General features: G+C 42.1%; 1 protein-coding gene across 1 annotated transcript in view; it reads left to right on the forward strand.

Moving 5' to 3' along the window:
• Positions 1–24126, forward strand: part of PLAGL1 (PLAG1 like zinc finger 1) — a 67373-nt gene that overhangs the window by 17467 nt on the left and 25780 nt on the right. Inside the window, exon 2 of the mRNA XM_034765494.1 lies at positions 1645–1687. Coding sequence (XP_034621385.1) covers positions 1669–1687 — 19 coding nt within the window. The 5' untranslated portion in view covers positions 1645–1668. The remainder of the gene's footprint in view (positions 1–1644; positions 1688–24126) is intronic.

Consider the following 24126-nt stretch of genomic DNA (forward strand, 5'->3'; position numbering starts at 1 on the left):
ATTTCAGGGCTGTCAGCAGGGGATGCTTGCTTCATCCAGAAATCTCTACTGTTGTCAGCCAACCTGGGAGAAATGCCCTTTCCCAAGATGTCAGGAGAACACTGCCTTGTCTGGCACCACCCTCAGTTCCCTGGCAGCCAGGGGTAAGAGGCAGAGCCATGGGCTTCCAACAACAGTGTAATGACTGCCAACCGCAACCTTTCTGTGCTAGTTTTAATACCACTGACATGTTACTGATTTTCCTGCCTCACCATGCCTTCCAGCTACTGAACTTAACACTTCTTTCTCTCCCTTTGGGCCTAATTCCTGCCTCCCTGCTCATGCGCTTTTTCCATCCATCCTTCCAAACATCCTCTTCCTCTGTCACTTCCTCTGTCTCAAACCAATATCCCCATATCCAACCCCAAAATGTCTCAGTTAGAAGCATCTTATTAACAGCTCATTTATTTTTAAAAGTGAGGATGAAATCCTGGATCAATTTAATTCAATGGCATAATCTTACTGATTTCAGTGGGGGCAGGATTTCACGCTTGATTTTTAACAATTGTGTCTCTGTACCCTCATCCACCACCTGAAACCTTTAAGGGTAGGTCTACACAGCAACTAGACACCCATGGCTGGCCCGTATCAGCCAACTCGGGCTCACGGGGCTCTGGCTGTGGGGCTGTTTCATTGCTGTGTAGTGTTGTCTTATTATTATTTGTATTACACAGCTCTAGGCATCCCATCCAAGCATCAGGGACCCATTGTGCTAGGCACCGTACAGACAAATGACAAAGGAAACAGCCTGTGCCCCAGAGTGCTTGCAATCTAGGTGTTAGGGTACAACAGGTGGATGAAACAAATAATTAGGGTGGGTGGGAGTAACATGAATAGAAATATGAAATAATATGAATAGAGTTTAGCAGAAAAACAGAAGTCCCCAGAAGACTTACAAAATTGCTAACAGAGAACCTGATTCTGCTGTCCTTGACTCAGTCAAAACTCCTTTTGGCTTAGCCAGTGAAAAGGACTCCAAGATCAGGCCCAGAAATAACAGATTCAGAGACAAAAATGGCAGTTAAGGACATAAAAGTTGAGGCATCAGGACGTGCTCTTTTTATGCCAAATATTAACAAAGGATGGCTTATTTTGAATAGCATTGGGTTCATTAAAAATAAACACTTTGCTGACCTTTTGGGAGTGTTTGTGAATTAAAGAGGGAATCCTTTCTACTGAATAAAGATTTTTACTCTTTTTTTTCTCTCCAAAGTATGATATTCTTTCCTTATTAAACCTCTGCAGAAAAGATCCCTCTGACTTATAAAGGAACTGAACAACTATTTAAGGGTCACTTCAAATTGCCCGTGCTGATCCTTGCATTGTAAGACTCTTTCAACTACAACAAAATTAACACATGAGGATGTATCTGTGTATCTGTAGCTTATAATATTATGATTCTGTAGTCAGCTCTATATGATTGTCTTTTTCAGGGTTAAACATGAACATTTCCACTATAAACAGCAACAGAGAGTCCTGTGGCACCCGTTAGTCTATAAGGTGTCACAGGACTCTTTGTTGGTGTTTACAGATCCAGACTAACACGGCTACCCCTCTGATACTTCCACTATAGAAAACTAAACTTTTCCATTTCCTTTATTTTAGGTTTCCTTTGCGTGATCTGTAAACATGTCCATGGATCTGCTATGTAAGTAAACTTCCCTCCTAATAAATGTTAGTACCACATGGCTTTATTGGAATGGTCAGGTGTGCTCAGGACTGATGTTTCATTTTAAATTGAAGAACTATTTTTATGTTGGTGTATTTTGTGAGACATCTGCGGAACACTATTGTTAGTGAGTAAGACTACTCTTGGAATAAGGTACTACTCGCCGTGATTAAGGTTGTGAAAATCAGTTGAAGAACAGACACAAATTCATTGAGACACCATCAACTTAAAAATCACACTTCTGTCTAAAAGTGTTTTATCTGCCTTTGTTGCAAGTGAACCTAAGATTACAATAAGCTTTCTTTCTTTCTTCATTTGACACCATGTTCTGTATTAATTATTTCACTATTGTCAGTTTTCTTTGTTGTATACCTGCCTTTCACACAGCGACAGAGGGGAGACAAGAAGAAAAATAGAATTGTAAAACCACAATAATTGTCAGAGAAACTCAAGGAAGGTGTGGCAACTGAGACTATTTTTTTAAGCACATTTTTTTAGGCTGACTGGATTTCAAGTAGATGGTGTCCCTTTACTTGATTCAAAGGGAAGGAGATTGCCTGGCGGCAAACAAGCTAGTACTTACCGTATATACTCATTCATAAGCCAAATTTTTTTAGTAAAAAGGGGAAGCACCCCTAGCTTCTCCCCCATCAAAACATTTCCCCACCGGTTGCTGTCCCGGCCTGTCAGGGTAAGCAGCTGGCGCGCCGGGACACTTGGTTTACTTAGGTTTACCTCCGTGCCTGTGGACGCTCGAGGTAAACAAGCCATCTCGGTCCGCCAGTGGCTTATCCTGATGGCCTGGGAGCCAAAGTTTGCTGACCATTTTTACTTATCCATCTTGTGGGGGGGAGGCGGGGAGGGTCGGCTTATAAACGAACCAGGTTATGATCGAGTATATACGGTACATATTCCTGAAGATCACAGAATTATCTGCTGAGGACTGAGCTGTACGAGTGTGGCAGTGTTGGGGCATGTGATTACATTACACTTGTCTGTTAACATGGTTAAAGCAAAACTGTTCTATTTTGTGCTATATACAGCAGTAGCTCTTAATCTTTCCAGACTACTGTACCCCTTTCAGGAGGCTGATTTGTTTTGCATACCCCAAGATTTATCTCACTTAAAAACTACCTTCTCTTTGAATCGCTCCACTGCATCAAGTTCAAGCTTCTTGGCATTGCCTTCAAGTCCCTACACAACTCCATTCTGGCCTGACTTTTTTGACTTGTCCAAGTATTAGACTACTTTTATTGTGATGCACCCTGCCATCTCACTCTACCAGTGGTGGGCTGTCTACATCTCCAGTAAACATCTACTTTTTCTTCCACAAAGCCCTTTCTGAGGTGGTATGCAAAATCACTCTTCTCTCCTTTACATTTTCCTGCAAACCCACTTCATCTGTGATGCCTATGATAAACTCTTGCCTATTAATTTCTACTTATTTTTTATATTCTATCCATTTATCTCACGCAAACAATAAAATACCATGTGTCTGTCTGTCTGTGTGTGCTTAGTTATCTGCCTTTCCATATATAGGTGAAACACAGTCACTAAAGAAGTGAACTGTGGAAAAGAGGGGATGTGACTTGTAGAGGAGGGAAAGCTAAGATGAAAGTGTAGTGTCTGTTCTTATCAGAAATGTATTGTATCAGATGTGAGTGATTTCCATAAAAAGAATAAAGGAAAATTTAGATTTTTCTTGCAAATTGAAACCAAATAATAGATGTATATAGGCTAATAGTTGGCAGATAGCAACTAATCTTGGAGGTGATATACCTGCTTTAACACAGTTATTTGAGAAAGTACATTTTATGCACGCAGCAACTAATTGGAGATATTGGTGGATGATTTAGTGCTCTTTAGCAAGTATAGGAAAACCTCAGACATAAAGATTTATAATGTATGTATATACTTGGCGATATTGTGTGTAACAAGGAAAACTCCCGGTTTTGGACTCCTAGCATCTTATTTTTCTGATTTGTAATTGACATCATAATGCTGCTGCTTTTGTTTCTGCTCCAGAGATTGTTTTCCTGGAAGCAGAGACTTTTTTTTGTGTCATGATAGGCTGGCACAAATAGTGGTCCATGTTTGGAGCATTAGTTCTAAACCAGATCTGCCATGTGGCAGGGAGCTTGCCAGCATGTATTGCTCAATTCTTGACACACAGTTCCCAGTCACATCTAAGTGTAATGAGTAATAAAAGCATGACTAATCTGTTTTCCCCCAATTCAACTGTGCTAAACCTTATCATATGTATTATAATTACATTATTATTATTTGTATCGCCATAGCTCCTAAGAACCCTAGTCTTCTAATGAACAAAATTGGAAGGTTTACTCAAGAAACCTCCTGGATTAGACTTGGCCACGGTCTCCAGGCCTCATTCCTGTAATAGCTAACTTAGAAAGTTTCATCTGGTTCAGAACACAACAGCTTCTTTCTCAGCAGCACATGCACATTACTGGAGTTCTCTACTCTTTTCTGTGTATTTATATGACCTTCATTACCGTAATATCTAAATGCCTCTCTGTCATTAAGGTAGTTATCCTCCCAACACCTCTATGAGATGGGGAAGTGCTATTCTCCCCAGTTTGTAGATGGGGAATTGAGGCACACAGACACTAAGTGGCTTGCCCAAGATCATACAGGACTTTTATGACAGAGCAGGGACTAGAACCTGGGTCTTTGGTGTTCTAGGCCCACCCTGCTTAACCCCAGGCCATTGTTTCCTAGCTTCTTAGGACATGTCTTCACTAGCCAGGTTAAACGTGCCCGTGTAGTCCCGGCACTAGCACTGGGAGAGAGCTCTCCCAGTGCTGTAAAAAAACCACCCACATGAGGGGAGCAGCTCCCAGCGCTGTAGCACTGTCTACACTGCCACGTTACAGCGCTGAAACTTGCAGCGCTCAGGGGGTGTTTTTTCACACCCCTGAGCGAGAAAGTTGCAGCACTGTAAAGTGCCAGTGTAGACAAGCCCTTAGTGAGTATCAGGTCAAATTCAAGGTTCCTTTCCCCTTTTTCTAAGCTCATTTTGGGACTGGCCCCAGCTGTCTGAGGGTGTGGCTACTCTACGTGATCAAAGGGCTCCAGTCCATTGGGGCAATGGCAGGGGCGAAAGTAACTTGAAGGATTTACTGGTACGCTGGAGTCCGGAGCAGGGCGGGGCCTCAACCCGAAGAGGGCGGGGCCTTTCAAGATTTAAAGGCCTTGGGGCTCCAGCTGTGGCTGGGAGCCTGAGGGCCTTTAAATCACCCCGGAGCTACCAGCTGCAGAGGCGGCTGGGAGCCCCGGGGCTCAGGGGTGAATTAAAGGGCCTGGGGCTCCGGCCGCTGCGGAGCTCCGGGTCTTTTAAATCACTGTGGGAGCCCTGCTGCCACTGTGGCAGGGCTTGGGCTAGGGCTGGGGTAGTGGTGGCAGGCCTCCGGAGGCGATTTAAAGGGCCTGGGGCTCCGGCCACTGTGCGGAGCCCCGGGCCCTTTAAAGCGCTGCTGGAGCTCCAGCAGCGGGGCTTGGGCGGTGCTTTAAAGGGCCTGGGGCTCCCTGCAGGGGTCGGAGCTCCGGGACCTTTAAATGCCAGCCCGAGCCCAGCTGCCGGAGCTGCAGTGGCTGGAGCCCTGAGCCCTTTAAATCACCGCCGGAGAAGCCAACTTACTTTCACTGTCCTCTGGGCAATGGAACTGTCAACTTCAGCAGTGAAACTTGCATGTGCAGGAGAAAGCTTTGTCTGCTGCTGGTTCACCTCTATGGAGTTATCTCCAAAAGAGATCAGGAAGATCATGAACCTCACACCAAGCCTCTCTTACGTAACTCAACAAAATTCACATTAAATACATGTGCACGCGCACATACACACATCCCCTAAAACAATGGGGTGCAAAGAGAGAGACACATTCTTCTTGTATTCACTTTAATAAGTTTGTGAGACACTCAAATGACACAGTGATGGGCATAGCATAAGAATCTAAACCGATATATACAGAACTTGAAAAAATCCACCCCCCCCATGATGAGTAGGAAGCTTCCCTGAGTGAGAGCCATCAGCATTTGCAGAATCTAAGTTTTAATTAAAATCGTTGCGAAGATAGCTGTCTTAGAGAGAACTGAATTTAAAACAATGCTCTGCTGTCTTCCTATGCCTGCTGACTGACAGTGCTCTTCTTGTGCTCCTCTCTTTCACATACTGCAGCAGAGTGAAATTAATAAGACAAGTCAATTTCATCGCTGTTATTTGACACCCTAGGGGCTGCAGCGAGACTATCAAGAACCAGGGCAATTTCCACTGGGAACACTGCATTTTCAGGGTTGGATGCTTGCCTCTGCAGCTCTCTAGCAGCAAAGATCAGGATGAATCTTGCCACATGTAGGGAATGCTATAAGAAAGAGAGTAGTTGAAGGACCCAGTGACAGTACATTGATAACATCTTTTTAAATAAAAGGTATACAGAACAGAAGGTGATGCCAATGGGTATGGGTAACTTCATTCATTACACCAATATGAATATGGTGCATCAAGATGGATCCAAATTCTGCTGCACAGTCCCCTGAGTTCTGCAACACTCTGGTGCAGTGAACTGAAAGTTCTGCAGCAGCTTAAATAAAAACTAGAGATTTCTTGAAATATTAAATATGAAAATGAATAAGACAAACAGTGCAGTAGCCTCATGTATTTTGATATTAAATTACATGTATTTTACATTTTCAGATTTTGATATGATACTGATGTTTTTATTGACATCATAACATTGGCAGCACTGGCATTTATCAGTGGGGAGACAGGAGGATTTGGCCGCTGGTCAGGGGACAATTTGGGGTTTGAGGCTTTGATGGAGGCATTTTGGGTTAAGTGAATTAGGTGGATGGTTCTCCTAAAATAATTAGCAGTAAAAATAGTTCAGTTGACGTTTTAAGATGTTTCCTTTAGGTTCCAGAGTTAACACTCCATTGACATGAATGACACAGGGTATGTTTACACTATGGGATTAATCCGAATATACAGAATTCGAATTTTGGAAACACATTCGACTTTATACAATCTACGCGGCCACACTAAGCACATTAATTAGGCGGTGTGCGTCCATATACCGGGGCTAGCATCGATTTCCGGAGAGTTGCACTGTGGGTAGTTATCCCATAGTTCCCGCAGTCTCCCCCACCCATTGGAATTCTGGGTTGAGATCCCAGTGCCTGATGGGGCAAAAAACATTGTCGCAGGTTGTTCTGGGTACAGCCTCACCCCTCCCTCCATGAAAGCAACGGCAGACAACCGTTTCGCGCCTTTTTTCCTGGGTGAACACAGCAGATGCCATACCACGGCAAGCATGGAGCCCGCTCAGCTCAAGACAGCAGTCATGAACATTGTAAACACCTCGCGCATTATGCTGAACCAGGACCAGAAAAACGAGGCAAGGAGGCGGCGACGGCAGCGTGGCGACGAGAGTGATGAGGACAAGGACAAGGACATGGACACAGACTTCTCTCAAACCGCGGGTACCGGCGCTTTGGAGATCATGTTGTTGATGGGGCAGGTTCTATCCGTGGAACGCCGATTCTGGGCCCGGGAAACAAGCACAGACTGGTGGGACTGCATAGTGTTGCAGGTGTGGGACGATTCCCAGTGGCTGCGAAACTTTCGCATGCGTAAGGGCACTTTCATGGAACTTTGTGACTTGCTTTCCCCTGCCCTGAAGCGCAGAATACCAGGATGAGAGCAGCCCTCACAGTTGAGAAGTGAGTGGCGATAGCCCTGTGGAAGCTTGCAACGCCAGACAGCTACCGGTCAGTCAGGAATCAATTTGGAGTGGGCAAATCTACTGTGGGGGCTGCTGTCATGCAAGTAGCCAAAGCAATCATTGAGCTGCTGCTACGAAAGGTAGTGACTCTGGGAAATGTGCAGGCCATAGTGGATGGCTTTGCTGCAATGGGATTCCCTAACTGTGGTGGGGCGATAGATGGAACCCATATACCTATCTTGGCACCGGAGCACCAGGGTACCCAGTACATAAATCGCAAGGGTTACTTTTCAATGGTGCTGCAGGGGATGTTTCACCAACATCAACGTGGGCTGGCCAGGAAGGGTTCACGACGCTCACGTCTTCAGGAACACTACTCTGTTTAAACGGCTGCAGCAAGGGACTTACTTCCCGGACCAGAAAATAACCGTTGGGGATGTTGAAATGCCTATAGTTATCCTTGGGGACCCAGCCTACCCCTTAATGCCATGGCTCATGAAGCCATACACAGGCAGCCTGGACAGGAGTCAGGAGCTGTTCAACTACAGGCTGAGCAAGTGCAGAATGGTGGTGGAATGTGCATTTGGCCGTTTAAAAGGTCGCTGGCACACTTACTGACTCGCTCAGACCTCAGCCAAACCAATATCCCCATTGTTATTGCTGCTTGCTGTGTGCTCCACAATCTCTGTGAGAGTAAGGGGGAGACCTTTATGGTGGGGTGGGAGGCTGAGGCAAATCGCCTGGCTGCTGATTACGCGCAGCCAGACACCAGGGCGATTAGAAGAGCACACCAGGAAGCGTGGCGCATCAGAGAAGCTTTGAAAACCAGTTTCGTGACTGGCCAGGCTACTGTGTGAAAGTTCTGTTTGTATCTCCTTGATGAAAAACCGCCCCCTTTATTGATTCATTCACCGATTTCGGTGCTACTCCGTTCGTCGGGGAGGAGTACAGAAATCGATTTTAAGAGCCCTTTATTTTGAAAGAAATGGCTTCGTTGTGTGGACGGGTGCAGGGTTAATTCGATTTAACGCTGCTAATTTCGTATTAAACTCAATAGTGTAGACCAAGCCACAGTTCACATCTCTCGGGGCTTGTTTCATGTTGTGTGCAGAGTCCAGTCACATTTTCAAGGTTATCTTCCTAAACATGAGGACTAGAAACATAATAATAAAGAAGAAATCTTAATCTTAAGAATACAATTGTGCTGCAAGGGGTGGATTCTACAGAAAATTTCACAGACACATAATACAGACCAACATGCCCACAGCTCGAACATCAGTAGCAGTGTCAACAAACTTTGGGAAGTAAACTGAAAACCAAGGTCATAATGAAATTTTAATATGATAAATGAATGAGACAGCGAATAACTCTGACTAGTAGCCTTAACCTGGGAAATTAAGAAAAGAGATAAAGTTTATTTATGAAATGTCAGACAGTTATTGAAGCTTGACTGACCAGGGAAGTAAGTAACTTCCCTTGGAGCTTGTTTTCTTTCTTACCTTGGATGAACTAGTGGGCAGTATATTATGCTGTCTGAATGTGTGAGTTTGTCACTGTTTGTTAGCATTCTGCACTGTCACCGAAATGTAGGAAGCAGATGAATTTGAATGAACCCTGAAGTGGTCTGCAGTGCCCTTTCCTTGTCTTGAGGAAACCTGTTGCTGTTCATCTCTGCCAGGCCTAGTGAAAACAATGAAGGAGAGGAGGTGGGTCTTTGATCTCTTTGTTGTATTGGCTCCTCGGGAACTCTCTGAAATGAATGCTCTGTTTTCCTGAAAAACCGAATGGCTATGCCTAACTAGCTTTGTGAAGCCCTGGGGAATTTGCTGCTTCTGTTTATTGACAGCTGAAAGGAGCACATGGTACTGAATGGGTCCTCTTGTGAAAACAAGGCAGAGCAAAGTTAGACTTTAGTTTAACATGGGGGTATTTGGAAAATAGTGCTGAAGGAGGATGACATGTTTCCTGCCATCCTGCACTAGAGTAATTCTGTCTAAAAATAGAATTTGCAATCTGATAAGAGCTGTTTCAGTTTTACTACACATAATAGGCTTGTGAAGTGTTTATACTGTATTATTCTTAAATGCAAAAAGTTTGATCTCACTGTATTCTTTCCCGTGAAACATATAAATGACAGTAGCTTGTTTCTTAGCTTTTCTTTTAAACAAAAACAGAAATAACGAGGACTTTTAATGAAAGTAAAAAGGTAATTTTTCTTTGATTGACATTTAAGGCTCTCTTTCTAAATTAAGTCCCTACCCTTCATTCATTTCTGTAGGCTGTAGTATTTATATGCAGTTCTTTACATGTATGAGAATTAATTGAACTGCATTGGATTTTTCAGGGACCAGTGTATATCACCACCTTAATATTCACAGATAGGATAGTTGATTAATAGGCCTATTTAGCAGGAAACCTAGAATCCTCAGAACCTAAGTATTGTTTGTAAAGAAACCTCTCTACCTTTGCTTTTCCATTTAGGTGCACCAAAGGCAGGAGTAGGGTTTGCCATCACTGATAATTTTTGCAAAAAGAACAGGAGTACTTGTGGCACCTTAGAGACTAATGAAGTACTCCTGTTCTTTTTGTGGATACAGACTAACATGGCTGCTACTCTGAAACCTGATAATTTTTTATTACTTTGGGGTGCCAATTGTTTTCTGTAAAAATATAGAGAAGAAGATAACCAAGGACCTATGTTTTTCTGTTTACATGTTCAAAGTTATCGTCAGAGGAAAGGAATCCCCCAAGTAACTGAAATGTACATTTACTAATAAAAACAGTAAGAAACAAAACCTGACAGTATTTGTATTAGTTTCAGTGGTGATCAAAGTAAAAGGCTTTTGGCTCATGAAACTACATCTTTCAGATATGACAGATGGACTGACTGAAGACAAAAAGCTATACAACCTACCAGTAGTTTCCTTATATACCAACTTAAATCCAAGTGCAACTTGAGATGAAATGATAGTTGTCACGATGCCTACTAGTTACAGTGGGAAGCGGCAGTCAGGATTCTTGCATTATGGCACTTATGGTACTTAAATATGAATGTAACTTTAGTGCACATGAATAATCCCATAGACTTTGATGGAACTGCTCACATATTTAAAGTTATGCATATGCTTAAGGAACTTGTTCAATCTGGGCCTATATTCCCATCTCTGGCACTGGTTTGCTGTAGGACCTTGAGCAAGTAACTTTATTGTTTTTTGTCTCAGTATCCTCTTGTGTAGAACAGATAACTCTTACCTACTTATCTCTCAGAGGTGTTGAGATTTAATTTACTAATGCTTGTAAAATGCATTGAGATCTTGTGAATGAAATAGTGGTATTGCAGAGTATATGTATGTAAGTTTGCAGGTTTTGCTTTTATATCCCCAAAATTTTCAGGACCCCCCCCTCAAAACAAACAAAAAAGAACAAAAAAAAACCCAAACACCTGTGTACATGATTTAGGCAGAGAAGTAAAAATCTGCACCTCAAGCAGAGTGCTTGCTATGTTTGTTGACCCAACATTTATTAAAAAAAAAAAAATGCACCCAGATCACCACTTGCTCTAGCTCTATTAGTACAGTGGAAGCAAGTATAGCAATAAGTTAGGGAGGAATGGGACATTGGGAACAAAGGCAAACATCCTCAAAGGTATTTAAATGCCTAATTCCCACTGGAATTTAGGTGCCCAAACACCTTTGAGGATCTGGGCCAAAGTGACTAGAAAACTATATCTTTTCACTAACCAGATACTGTATTCTTCATTTTTAGTTTTTATTTCATTTGCAGATGTTTCCTAATGAGAGAATTAACAGGGCTTTATAGTGAAATGGCACTCTAAACTCAGATTACAGTATAACTACGGGAAGGAGAAAACAAAGTCTTTATTAAAACCAAAGGTGTATGCGTACGTGACTCTCAAACTCACAGACATCTACTCAAAAACCCCTTCTACCCAAAAAGGATAATTCTTGTATGGAGTCATCACACATTATGACCAAATCCAAGCCCTGAGGAATTCAGTCACTGCTAATTTTGTTTTGGTCTCCCGACCAATCATGCTATTTATTAGAAAAACTGGTTGCCAGTTTTTTAGCAACCTAGCTGGCAAGGCATTAGATTTAGAGTATTGTCTTATGAACCTGCTAAGATCTGGGAAGCTGTCAGAAATGTAATTCCTTAGAAGTTTATTCTGGACCTGTAATGATGACTGTCTAGAAGTACAATAAGACAAGTAAATGGAAACACAGCACCTTGGTTGGAAAGACAGGATTGCTGCTTTATCTATTTATGAACTGGACTTCTCAATTTTATTTAATGTATAACACAACCTCTCCACTCCAAAACTAAAATAAAAAACTCTGCCTATGCTTCCGTTTGGATGTACAGCAAATGTTTAAAGTTCTTGTGAAGAAAGTAAAATACATGTGTAAATATTTGCAGGGCTGGTATCTTAGGGAACTGACCAGTGAAACAAGGCATGCAATAGGAATAAACAGAAAACAGAGACTTATCCAGGATAGAGCTGAGAGATGCCATGTCTGAGTTAAAACTAAAACACATAGTAAAAAGATCCTGCTTGTTATATAAATTAGACATTTCTTAGTCTAACTGAAAATATCTGTTGGGAGGGAATGTTTTTGTTTTATCCATTAGTTATAGCCTCTTTGACATCACTCATGATGTAATAAAGGTCAAAGCTACACTGTTGGGCCAAGTAATGACCTTCACTTATAAGAAGAACTTTATGAAAAGAGGCTCTGTCTGATCAAGATTGTTCATGTGTGAGTATCCTATCCAAACATACACTTTGGAACTCATTACAAACATGTGTTTTTTTCTTTTGAGTGAATTTAGTGCTGGTAGCAGGTGTCAGACTTTCTACTCTGGAGGCTGAAGTTTTCTAATCAGAAAATAAATACAATCTTCTCCTCATGCCATCATGCCAACTCCCTGAATCACCACTAGAGAGAGGATAGTTCACTCTCCACACCCACTCAGTCCTTTACCCTTCTGTTGAGCCTGCCAACATGTGCCAATGGGGATGGTTGGCTTTTTAAAAATATACTGTGGAGACCTGTATACTGGGAAGTGGAGTGAGATCACCAACTTAATTTCATTTAGGTCATCTGGTTGTCATCTGGTAATAAGTTTCAGTCACGAATGATCTATTGTTTCGACCCAGAAGAGAGAGCTTCAGTATTCCCCATTATAAAAGTTTCTTCACAAGGAAAAGCATGAAACTTTTTTTTTTTTAAATGGACGTTTTGATTCTACAACATAATTTTGTAGCAAGCGGAGGATTCCATAGCAAATTTGGGGTATATAGAATACCTAAGGCCCTGCTTCTAACTGTTATTTTGCCAATTTCTTCCCAGTGTCATTATTAAATGCTGATATTAATATTTATTTGTTCCGTCTCTGTGTCTAGGAAATTTATTGGTGTAATTCTGAGGCATCTTATGACAGCATATGCCCAGCATTTACAGAGCGGACTTAATAAAATTGCAGACCTCCCAACAGTCTTGGGGTTTGCAGAAAATGTCTCACTTTGACTGCTCGTCCCAGTTAAAGGAGAACGTTTCCCACATTTGGGGGGGGGGGGGGGGGGGGAGGGGGAGAGAAAGAGGGACAAGTTTGCTCCAGGGACCTCATTTGAGAGGGCTCCCAAACCTAGTAGTGTTGCAACCTGGCACATGGGGTCGCAGCGCCACGCATGTTTGATCTGGCTGCCCCTTTGTAGAAGGAGGGGTGCCTGCTCTAAATTTGAGTGGTGCTCTGTCCCGTTTTAGTCACTTTAAATGTTTGGAGGTATGAAATTAAGCACCCAAAAATTAAAGCACTCACTGAAGCACTAGTTATTTTTGCAAATCTTCGCCAAAACTTTTGAACCTGTATTTCTGTGCCTTATGCTGAGAGAGAAATGGAAAACAACAATTACAGCTATGTTCAGCACATTCAAGATTGTACTTAAATTGCTGTACCCCCAAAAGAACCCTGGGCCAGGTCCTTGCTCAGTGTGGGACCTGAGGGGAGGTGGAGAGTCCTAATCAAACTCCCCCAGTCCCAGGGGTGGCCAGGAGCTAATTCAGCCCCAGTATGTTACAACAGGCTGTTCTAGCTATTTTGAAGGGCCATTCCATGATCTCAGGATCACTGAAGCATAAAGTTCTGGCTACCCCTGGACTCTGACTCCCATGCATCTTAGCACTGAGGTAGAGGATCTGGCCCCATTTCCAGAACTGCCAACCTTAAGAAATCAAAAGTCATGCGTCAGACCCTGGAAAATCATGAGTTTAAAAATAAAAACATTGAATGTTTTTCAGTCTGTCTCTTGACTTTTAAACTCCCCACTTCTTCTCTGCCAGTATGTGCGCGTGAAAGAATTTTAGGTTAAAAAGTCAACTTTTAATCTACATAAAAATGCATGCCTCTCCCTGGCTGCTCAGATGGAGACTCTGCTTACCCTCATCTCACCCGGAAGATAGGGAAACTGTCATCCGTTTTCTATTACTGCCTTGACTCTACCCCCTCCTGGTTTATTTCCTTTGATAAAAGAGGGGTGTGTTGGTGAGTAGTTTGAAAACCACTGACCTAATTAATGCACATGATTCACACCCGCACATAGAGCTTGTATTATTTTTTAGGGTTGAGGAGTTACAGATATACATATTAAATAACCTATACAAATTATTCATATATGTGATAACATCACATTGTAAAAAATAATATGGGATTGGGTTAGCCTTTTGCAAGAAGCAACGTTTCTCTGACCCCTTCCCCCGCCCCCCCCCCCTTCTCTGCCCAGAACTAGGCAGGGCTGTCCTGACTCCCACCCCCGTCCTGTTGCCTGCTTCAGACCTTCCACCCTTCTTCAACAGCCCTTCCCACCCCACTTCTGCTGTCTTCCCCCTACTCCAGAGGATCCCCCGCCCCGCATTCCCTTCTCCCCATCTGTGCCCCACCTCTCCTCGCCCCAGACCCTCTCCACCAAGTGGTTCCAGTTCAGAATTTTTTGGAGGGGAAGACAACATATACCTCAACAACCCTCCACCAGCCCCCTAAAAAGTCAGGTGCTAAGCAAATCCTGGGTGGCTAACACTGGTGTTTTGTGTCTCTGCACCTCACTTTTCAGCATGCAGGCTTGAACTCAGAGTGTTGACACCAAAATCCTGGACCATCCATAAGTAAAACTGCCAGCTTTGTTAAAACTCTGGATGCTGTGCGCATATGCCTGTGTACTCCTAAGTGCACATTTGGCTGGGTCAAAGCTGGAAAATGCCAGTGTTCTGTAGGGGTTGTTTCATGTAAGTATCATTCACTAGGAGATTTGGCAAGAAAAACAATCAACCTGCAAAAAGTCTCCCTAAAGGGAATTGCATAGTGTCTGAGACCAGCAGAAGATTACCTATGCAATAAGGCAATAAACTGTTTTTTCAACAAAATTGGCAATCATTTTTCTGACTGCTGCTAACTTCTCCCACTATTTCTGGAAGTAATTTTATGTGACTTCATGCCAAACCATTGTGGGAAGGAAGGAGAAAAGCTGAAAACAAGTCAAACTATTTTTCAATTTGATTTTTTTGAAACGGGCTCAACTTTCAGCAATGAGGGAAGTTCATGCTTATTAGAAACTATTACATGTAGACGACAGGAACTGAGTTCATTTGAACTATACCTATTATGCATATGAATTCTGATAGCAACCAAAAAAACATTGTAGCCCATCATAAGTGTGACACACATATTTTAGCCTTGAGAATAATCAGAAAAGGATAGTTTTTTTTACTTACCCTTCAAACAACCGAAAGTTAGATTTCAATTAATTTTCAATGGGAGAAATATGCTGAAAATTTGGATAAACTATTTGGTTTGAAAGAAGCAGAGAAAAATTAAACTTGATATGCCTTCCAGTTTCTGAAATCACCTCTCTTTTTATAAATGTTACCACAATATGTTATTTCTGTATTTTTCATAAAATTCAGCAAAAAAATTTGCTGTATTCACCATCTAGGTTGATTTCACCAATGTAAAATTGGTGGGTGAGTGAATCAGTGGCGAGAGGGAAAATTGAATTTTTTTATTATTATTTTTGATACATGTTTTTGTTTTTATTCCTATACTGCATGTATATATATGAAAAGAGAAACCGTAGAATTATACTTGTTGAACTGAAAAAGGTACTTACAAGATATATCAATGGAAAGATTTGCTTTAAAAAGCGTTAACTTTTTGAGTGTCGTTGTCTACTGCCATTAAATAATTGTTTGACCCTTCCCTCATATTAGTGGTGAAAATTGAAATAGATAAAATCAAAAATATGCTTAAAACCCATAATTTTGCACATTGGTGAAAATTTAAATAGATGAAAAACTCTTTAATGTCCATATTATCTGTTGAAATTATATTAAAATAAAAGGCAATTCTGTGAAGCCTATGTATAACAGATATCCAAAGCAATCTGAAAGAACAACTTCATAGAGTTTGATTTGATAACTTTTTTCATAAAGTGAACACTTCAAGTTTTTGATTACAATTGTGAAGTAAGTTGTCCCCAGATTTAAATATTGGAAAAATCAATATTTTATTAAAAAAATGAAAAGTAATAAATATTACTGTATTTAAAAACAAATGAGAACAATTGTTTTAAGAAAACATTCCCTTGCAGTGTTTGAAATCTAAACACAGAAGCAAGGATGACCTAAAAATGAAAGTGTCCATTTAAAAAAAGGGATTTCATTTATTTCCATAGATTACTTTTTGTGTCTCTCAGCTTGGATGTAGTGCATAAATAACAAATTGGAATTTTAAGATCACTGACTTTTAATAAAGTAAAGCATTATTAGTAATATAAATGTGTTAACTTATGCAATTAAAGAGACAAAATCTTAAAATCAAAGGTTATTTCTCATGGCCCTCCTAAATCAGAGGCTCACGCTGGGTCCGGTCCCAGCCCTCACTTGCTGCTGAGAAGCAGCTAGGAAGGCAGCAGAACCAGCTCCTAAATCCTCTGTTAGTGCAGGGTTGCCGTAGCAGTTCCGATGCCAGCCCCCAATGTAGAGGGCATAGCTGGGGGAAAGCGGATGGCTGGGAAGTCTTGGTGACTTCCAAGCTGCTAAACTCCTAAGTGTAAAATACAAGCGCAGTCTTTTGTCTTTTTTAGGAATGACTTTAGAATTATGTGGCAGGTGGGATGTGTGTGCAGGTCAATTATGTGTACGCACACACCCTCCCCTCCACCTAAATTTGATTACATTTTAAAACAGAATTTAAACTGTTGTATATAAGTGAGTGGTTCCATTCTGAACACCTCCTAAAATGTTCAGAAGTGAACCCCACTCCAGTACACCTTAGGAGCTCCAAAACTGAAGGTAGGTTTCATGGCTTTTCCTCAGCTGTGAATCTCCTAAAATGTGCCATAGTAGAGCTCCTTCCTACAGATTATTAGACGCAACTGGAAGACCCATTTCTTGTGTGTTTTAGGAGTTCAGCAGAGGGAGCCATTCTCCTACATATTTTAGGAGAATCTATTAGAAGACACCCACTCAGGAACACCTTAAGGCAGTGGCTCTCAACCTTTCCAGACTACTGTACCCCCTTTCTGGTGTCTGATTTGTCTTGCGTACCCCCCAAGTTTCACCTCACTTAAAAATTACTTGCTTACAAAATGGGACACAAAAATGTCACTGCACACTATTACTGAAAATTTTCTTCCTTTCTCATTTTTACCATATAATTATAAAATAAAATCGATTGGAATATAAATATTGTACTTACATTTCAGTGTGATACCTGAGCCTGTTTTTCACTTGTGAGCTTTGTCATTCTGGGAGGCAGTGAAACAAGAGCAACAATTAAGTTTTTCTCCACATTGAGTCTACTTCTACTCTTTGTTTTTGATGGCAGTCATAGCAGAAAATGAGACTTCACAAAGAGATATTGACCCAAAAGGTGTAACAACATCCAAAACATGGTTCCCAAGGTCAGTGTACTCTTTCTGTACTAAACACCAGAACTGGGTTAGTGTGGAGTCATTAAACTCCATTTGCAAACTACGGTCTGAGGACAGCTTAAGAAGATTTGCTTGCTGATTGGCAGAATGCTGCTAACATCTAACAAAATGAATGTGTTTCTTACTCAGTCGAGCTGAGCTGAGTAGTGTTGAATGTTGGGGAAATGTGACTTGAACTCAGATGTCAAATGGGCCAAATGATCTTTATTTGAAGCTTCAAGTGCTTTTGTAGAAATAGTTGAAGCTTTTTCATTTTAAGCTGGCAAGTCTGGAACTCATAAAACTTTCTTTGAAAAAATTCTACTGGCTTACCCTTATGCACAAGGTGTTTTATCTTCAAATGTCATTGCAAATGCGCCAGCTTGATACTATTATTTGATAGAGTTTCTCTGCAAAAGAAACACAAAGCTTGAGGTGGATCACTATTTGTAGATGTGAATTCAAAAGCAATATATTCCTTGCAGAACTGACAATGGGTGGTTGCTTTTTTTCCAGTCATTTTCAATTTCTTAACATTTTCACTGTTGCCACTACCGCTTCGTTTGAAACATCTATCCATTTTTACATCGCAACTGCATGCACATCATGATAACTGTAACATCATTAACATGCTTGCATGCATCAGTAAATGACATAAAACACATGCGTAATACTGGACATATATGCACTTTATGTTACCATATAATATATAGAGCAATATAAAAAGTCATTGTGTGTATGAAATTTTAGTTTGTATGGATTTTGCTAGTGCTTTTTATGTAGCCTGTTGTAAAACTAGGCAAATATCTAGATGAGGTGATGTACCCCCAGAAGACCTCTGCATACCCCCCGGGGTATGCATACCGCTGGTTGAGAACCACTGCCTTAAAGGTTTCACAACTGGGGAAGAAAGTCTTTGTGCCTTCCCCAGCAGGATGTGGCAGACATGAGGGCTACATGGATGTGAGATGTCTAGTTAATTAGTTCCAAATTATGGAATTTGCATTCACTATTTGAAATTTATTGAAAGGCATCTGAGTTTTAAAGTGCTGAAGACTTAACCTCTTTCTTTCTATATGTTTTTCTGGATCTAAGATTATGGAAAATAGTGTCCATTTATCTAATAATACAATGTGTGATGTTGTAGTAGGTCCTAGCCGGGGCTCGACCCTTCCGGACAGGAGGGGAGCCACACCGACTCACTACTGTGGGAACAAGTAGTCAGTTAGTCCCGAAACTCCGGCTCTTTAGTGCAGAGTCGGAGCAACCACAGTTAAAGCTCAGGCCCTTGACTGCAGGGGCTGAGCGAGCAAATAGTTCAGAGCCCAGGCCCTGGATCAGGGCGGGCAAACACAGTTAGGCCCAGGTCCTTGTTACAGGGGCTGAGCGAGCAAATAGTTCAGAGCCCAGGCCCTGGATCAGGGCGGGGCAAACACAGTTAGGCTCAGGCCCTTGTTTGCAGGGGCTGAGCGAGCAAAGAGTTCAAAGCCCAGGCCCTGGATCAGGGCGGGGCAAACACAGTTAGGCTCAGGCCCTTGTTGCAGGGGCTGAGCGAGCAAATAGGTCAGAGTCCAGGCCCTGGATCAGGGCGGGGCAAACACAGTTGGCTCAGGCCCTTGTTGCAGGGGCTGAGCGAGCAAATAGGTCAGAGTCCAGGCCCTGGATCAGGGCGGGGCAAACACAGTTAGGCTCAGGCCCTTGTTGCAGGGGCTGAGCGAGCAAATAGTTCAAAGGCCAGGCCCTGGATCAGGGCGGGGCAAACACAGCTAGACTCAGGCCCTTGTTGCAGGGGCTGAGCGAGCAGATAGTTCTGGTAAGGTACGCCTAGGCTTGCTGTAGCCGAGCGTTGGGTGAGGGGGAAGCCTGCCACCCGGGCAGGGGGTGGCAGGGGGGAACGCAGGCCCACCCACTCCACTGCGTTCCAGCCCGGGGCCCTAACAGCGGTTGCTGCCGCTGCTGGTCAGTGGGGTATCCAGGCCGCAACACACTGACATAGGCTCACATTCAGTTGCAGCCGGACCGGGGTCGGCTATCCCCGGGCTACTTCCGTGATCCCCCTCAAAGCCTACCTCGTTCGTTACGCCGGGATCGGGCCAGTCCATCTCCATGGGCTCCTCTCTGCCCGGGCTCGGCGGCAAGTCTGGTAGCTCTGCCGGGAAGTCCGGCCAATGGTCCTCAGGCGGCTCCTCTGGATAGCAGCAGGGGCGAAGGGGTTCGGGTCCAGTCTCACCCTCAGGGTTAGTGGGGTCCGGTTCCCAGGGGTTCTCCCAGTGGCGGGCGTGAACGGGCTCCGGCGGCTCCTCCTCGTAGCGGGCCCGGGGTAGCTCAGGCCAGCCAGGGTCCAAGCCCCGGTCTTCGACGGTCTCCTGGCCAGGAGCTCCCGGCCGCACGTCTGCTCCCTGCGGTGGCTGGGCACCAACTGAGCTCTGGCGGCCGGCCTTTATACTTCCTGTCCCGCCCCTTGACTTCCGGGGGGCGGGGACAGGCGGTGGTGGTCCCACCCACTCTGGTGCCGGCACGTGGGCTCCCTCTTCTGGACAGGAGGGGAGCCACACCGACTCACTACAGATGTATATTAAAGATTGTAGCTTAGTGCATTCACACAAGTGGGCAGAGTTAAGGTTATGCATTCACAACCTTCATTTTGTCATTTCCTGACTTAAGTGCTTAACTGTACAATCATAATAACAGTACTTAGCTCTTATGTAGCACTTTTCATGAGCCCAACCATAATGCTCTTTCAGTGTAAGACTATTTGTATGGCATAGAAAAATTAAGACTACATAAGACTAAAATAAGGAATGAAGTCATGGAGAATTTGAAAAAACATTCTGTAGTCTTTTTGTTTGATAAGGAATCAGTTACTATAGCTAAACATTGAAATTCAATAATTACAAGAAATTTTAGTAAGACTAAAAAATTAGACAAATTAAAATACTTCAAATAAAGTTCTTTGCCTCATAATTCTATAATTGTAGTTGATGAGCTATTCTACCACAATATAAACTGAATTAGTTATTAATCAATTCAAAGCTTCAGATACTTTACATATAAATGCACTGTGCACGCAAAGCTTAGAATATTGAATGTTTCTTTCACAAACACATTTTCTACAATGGAAATGTGTGGCTGTGGGCCAAGATAAAGGGAAAACTACTTGGGATTAACTGTTCACTAATTGAGTACTTTGAATTTCTGCCAAGGAAATTACATTCTGAAACAAGCTTTTCAAGCTCTCCAACAGTGAACTCTTCAGAGAAAACACAAAGCGAGAAAACCTCGTGTACTCTTAAGTAAGGAGAGCCAAGACTTGCATCCATTAGTGTTGCTGCTGTATTCTTCTTAAGTATCTGGTAATTTTAGAATAGGATTTGTTCATACTATTACGTTCCATCAGATGAAATATTGTGGGTCACAGTATAATAGAAAACAAATATGATTATGTACTGCAATTATAGTGTATGTTAGACAAATAAATTCTCCCAGGATGTTTTTCTTCAGCCATCAAAAAGCCTTCCAGTACATAAAAACTAAACGATAATAGGACAGAACAGTTTACTCTGGGATAAATTACTTGTTTGTTATGCAAATCTTACAATTGCAGTTAGACCAAGATTGGGAGTACTGTATATCTTGATCTTTGTTCATTGGTTACATTTAACATCTACTTCTAGCCTTTTCACCTGCAGAACAAAGTAAAAGTTTAAATACAGCTCATCTGGACAACATTTTGCTACAGAAACCTATTTAGAGGTTAGATTATTGCAGTTAGACATTCTAAAAGGAGTGCTTTTTCTCTACATTCAATGTGCTCATAAATTATTTTGTAATAATTGTGTGAACAATTGGTGTTGGCCTTTCAAAGAATTGAACTGGTCACTTGAAGGTGGAGGACACAGCAAATGTAAAAAGACATGGCTATAGTAGAATTTCCTGTCTTATGGTAGTTGAAATGAATTTGTTCAAAGGGTTTTTGCTGTCAGTTGTATTGTATAATATTTCTAGGCAACACATGGATTTAGTTTGGCTTATACTTCAAAAGCAGACAACCAGGCTTTTGAAATGGATAAGTCAGAGGACAAAGCTAAGAAGCCTGAGTGGACCTCATGGAGTCATCTGCCTATGCAACTTCCCTCCAGGCATTTATTTGGTGAGAAGGGGTGAATTTTTGCTATTTCGCTAAACTGGGTTCCAGACTCTCCTTTCAGCAGGAAATTAGGCACTGGAATAGGCCAGCATCTCATGGTTAAGTCAGACCTCCCCAACATCATCTCCAATTATGAGTGATGCTGAGAAATAATTTAGCTTCTCTGCAGTGTTCTGCCCTTCCTCAACTGGGCCTTGGGTTGCCTGGTGATTGGGTAGATCCATTGATTCTCATGTAGGCTTTCTGCTTCTGCTATACTTAAATAATTGCTTTTGTTTTTATGCTTTTGGATAACTATGGTTCACATTCTCTCCTAACCATATCCAATTATGGACCTTCTTTTCTACTCCTGTTAGGTGGTAGACCTTTGGGTCATTCTAAGACAAAGATCCCTTAAGGGAAGAAAAAATTCACTGGCCATTTGTAGGTTCTTTTACTGAGGGAAGGCCTCCACAAAGAGGTGTATCTTGTGTTGTGCTTGCAAAGAGACAAGCCACAAACTCATCCTGATCTCTTGTGTTAGGGAATTCCACAGCTGTAGGCCTGTTGCTGAAAATGCTAGGTATTTGATGCCTGACCATTTTACCCAGGGCTCAGTCAGCTGAAAAAGTGCAAGTAATTATAGTATTCACAGTGGGGTGCAAAAAGAAAGTGACAGTCCCTGAGGTAGTCAGCTTAAGTCCATTGAGTGTTTACAAAAGGAAAGCTCTGGGACTTTAACCCAGATCCAAAACTGGATGAGGGAGCCACTGTAGTGAAAACCCTACAGGTGAGCTGTACTCTCAATGATCCGTCCCATTTGGGAACTTAGCTGTTGTATTTTGGATCAGCTAAAAGTTGTACATGCCTTTGTGATCAGCCCTTAGTAGTGGATTGTAGGAGTCCAGCATAGAGTGATCTACCATGGCTAAGTCCTTTGATAGGAAAAGACCCCATTTTTTTGGTAGCCAAAAGATAACAACAATGGCCAGAAACAGTTTTTCTGTTTGGATGTCAGAAGTATGAACTGATATGTTTGGCTTCACTTCTATCCCTCACCCTGGCCAATGCTGAATTTAGCAAAATATCAGAAAATTCTTCCTAGAGGCAAGATCTGTTGGACTATTTATTAGTTTCCAAGGGAACACACAGAAGCCACATCATCTGGGACATTTAAAAATAGAGTGGACAAAGCACTAACAAAAATGCAGCGGGACAATCTTGTACTAACCAGTGCAGGGATATACTAAGTGACATGGCAAGTCTCTGCAGTTTCTGTGCTTTTTCTTACATGCTTACACATTGTCAAATAGTCCCGTAAACTTGAAATGGAATCCATTAATCTTGTTTAGATACACTTAATAATTTAAGGGGATAATGGTATGGAACAATAAAAGTTACTATTAAAATTGGGAAATAATTTTTTGGCAGAATATTTTTTTTCTGTCAAAACACATTTCCTTCTCACTCCCAACAACTAACACTCTGTAAAGTACACAGCATGTCTATGTCTGTTTCCTATAACAAAATGTTCTGTATTGCAGAAACAACTGAATTATCCATTTTTTACTTGAACAGCACAGTTAAAAGGATATATAGAACTGGTGTAAATTGTCACCAAGAAGTTGGTGCCACATTGGGACTGCGTAACTTACATGTTTCTTTCCTGGTAATGTTTTTAATTCAGTGCACACCTACTTGCAGTAAGTTACTCCAGGCAGGAGCACGTTTGCTGCATGGAACTGGCCTGCTCAGCTGGGCAGTTGCTATGTGAGCTCTCCCCACCAAGCAAACAGGAAGAGCAAGTTCAAAACTTCCTGGGGCTTTAACAGGAGAGGGGCGTTCACTTGTGTACCTGGAGTTCAAAATGGTGACCAAAGCGGTCATGGTGGGCATTGTGGGATACCTCCTGGAGGCCATTTAGGGTGATGTAAGCAATACAGTGTTTACAATGACACTGCATTGCTCTAACTTTGTTGCCCTAAGCTCTACTCCTTTCACCGAGGCAGTTTAATGTCGGCATAGCAGGTGAGTTAAAGTGGTAGGAGGAGCATTGCAGTGTGTACACCTCCATAGTTAGCTGCCTTAGGTTGACAAAACTGTGTAGTGTAGACATGGCTTTAGGGTCGATATAGGTAACACAGTGTTTACATTCATATTGCACTGACCTCAGGACATTGACCATGGCTCAACACTGATCAAGGAGATGGTGTTACTATGTTGGCATAATGGAGAGCTTTCATTGGTGGGAGATAAATTTAAGTGTAGACATGCACAGCCAGGTTGATACAAGGCAGCTTATGTCAACCTAACTTTGTAGTGTAGACTAGGCCTAAGATAGTTATGCAATTTTCCTCCCTATTTTAAGTTCTTCTAACTTTCCAAAGTTTGGTCTGAAATTTCTCATGCTTGTTTTCAGCGAGCCAAAGGTGATTTTTGTCGTTGTTGTTGAGACTTTTGGGTGAAGCCAAGTGGATTTTTTTTAAGATACTATGTAGGAGCAAGAAAAATGCTTTACAGGTTTGAATGTTTTGCCTAAGATGGTGTGTTTTTTTTTGGTGTCTTACTTTAA

This window comes from Trachemys scripta, chromosome 3, assembly GCF_013100865.1.
Source record: "Trachemys scripta elegans isolate TJP31775 chromosome 3, CAS_Tse_1.0, whole genome shotgun sequence".
In the NCBI taxonomy this organism is placed as follows: domain Eukaryota; kingdom Metazoa; phylum Chordata; order Testudines; family Emydidae; genus Trachemys; species Trachemys scripta.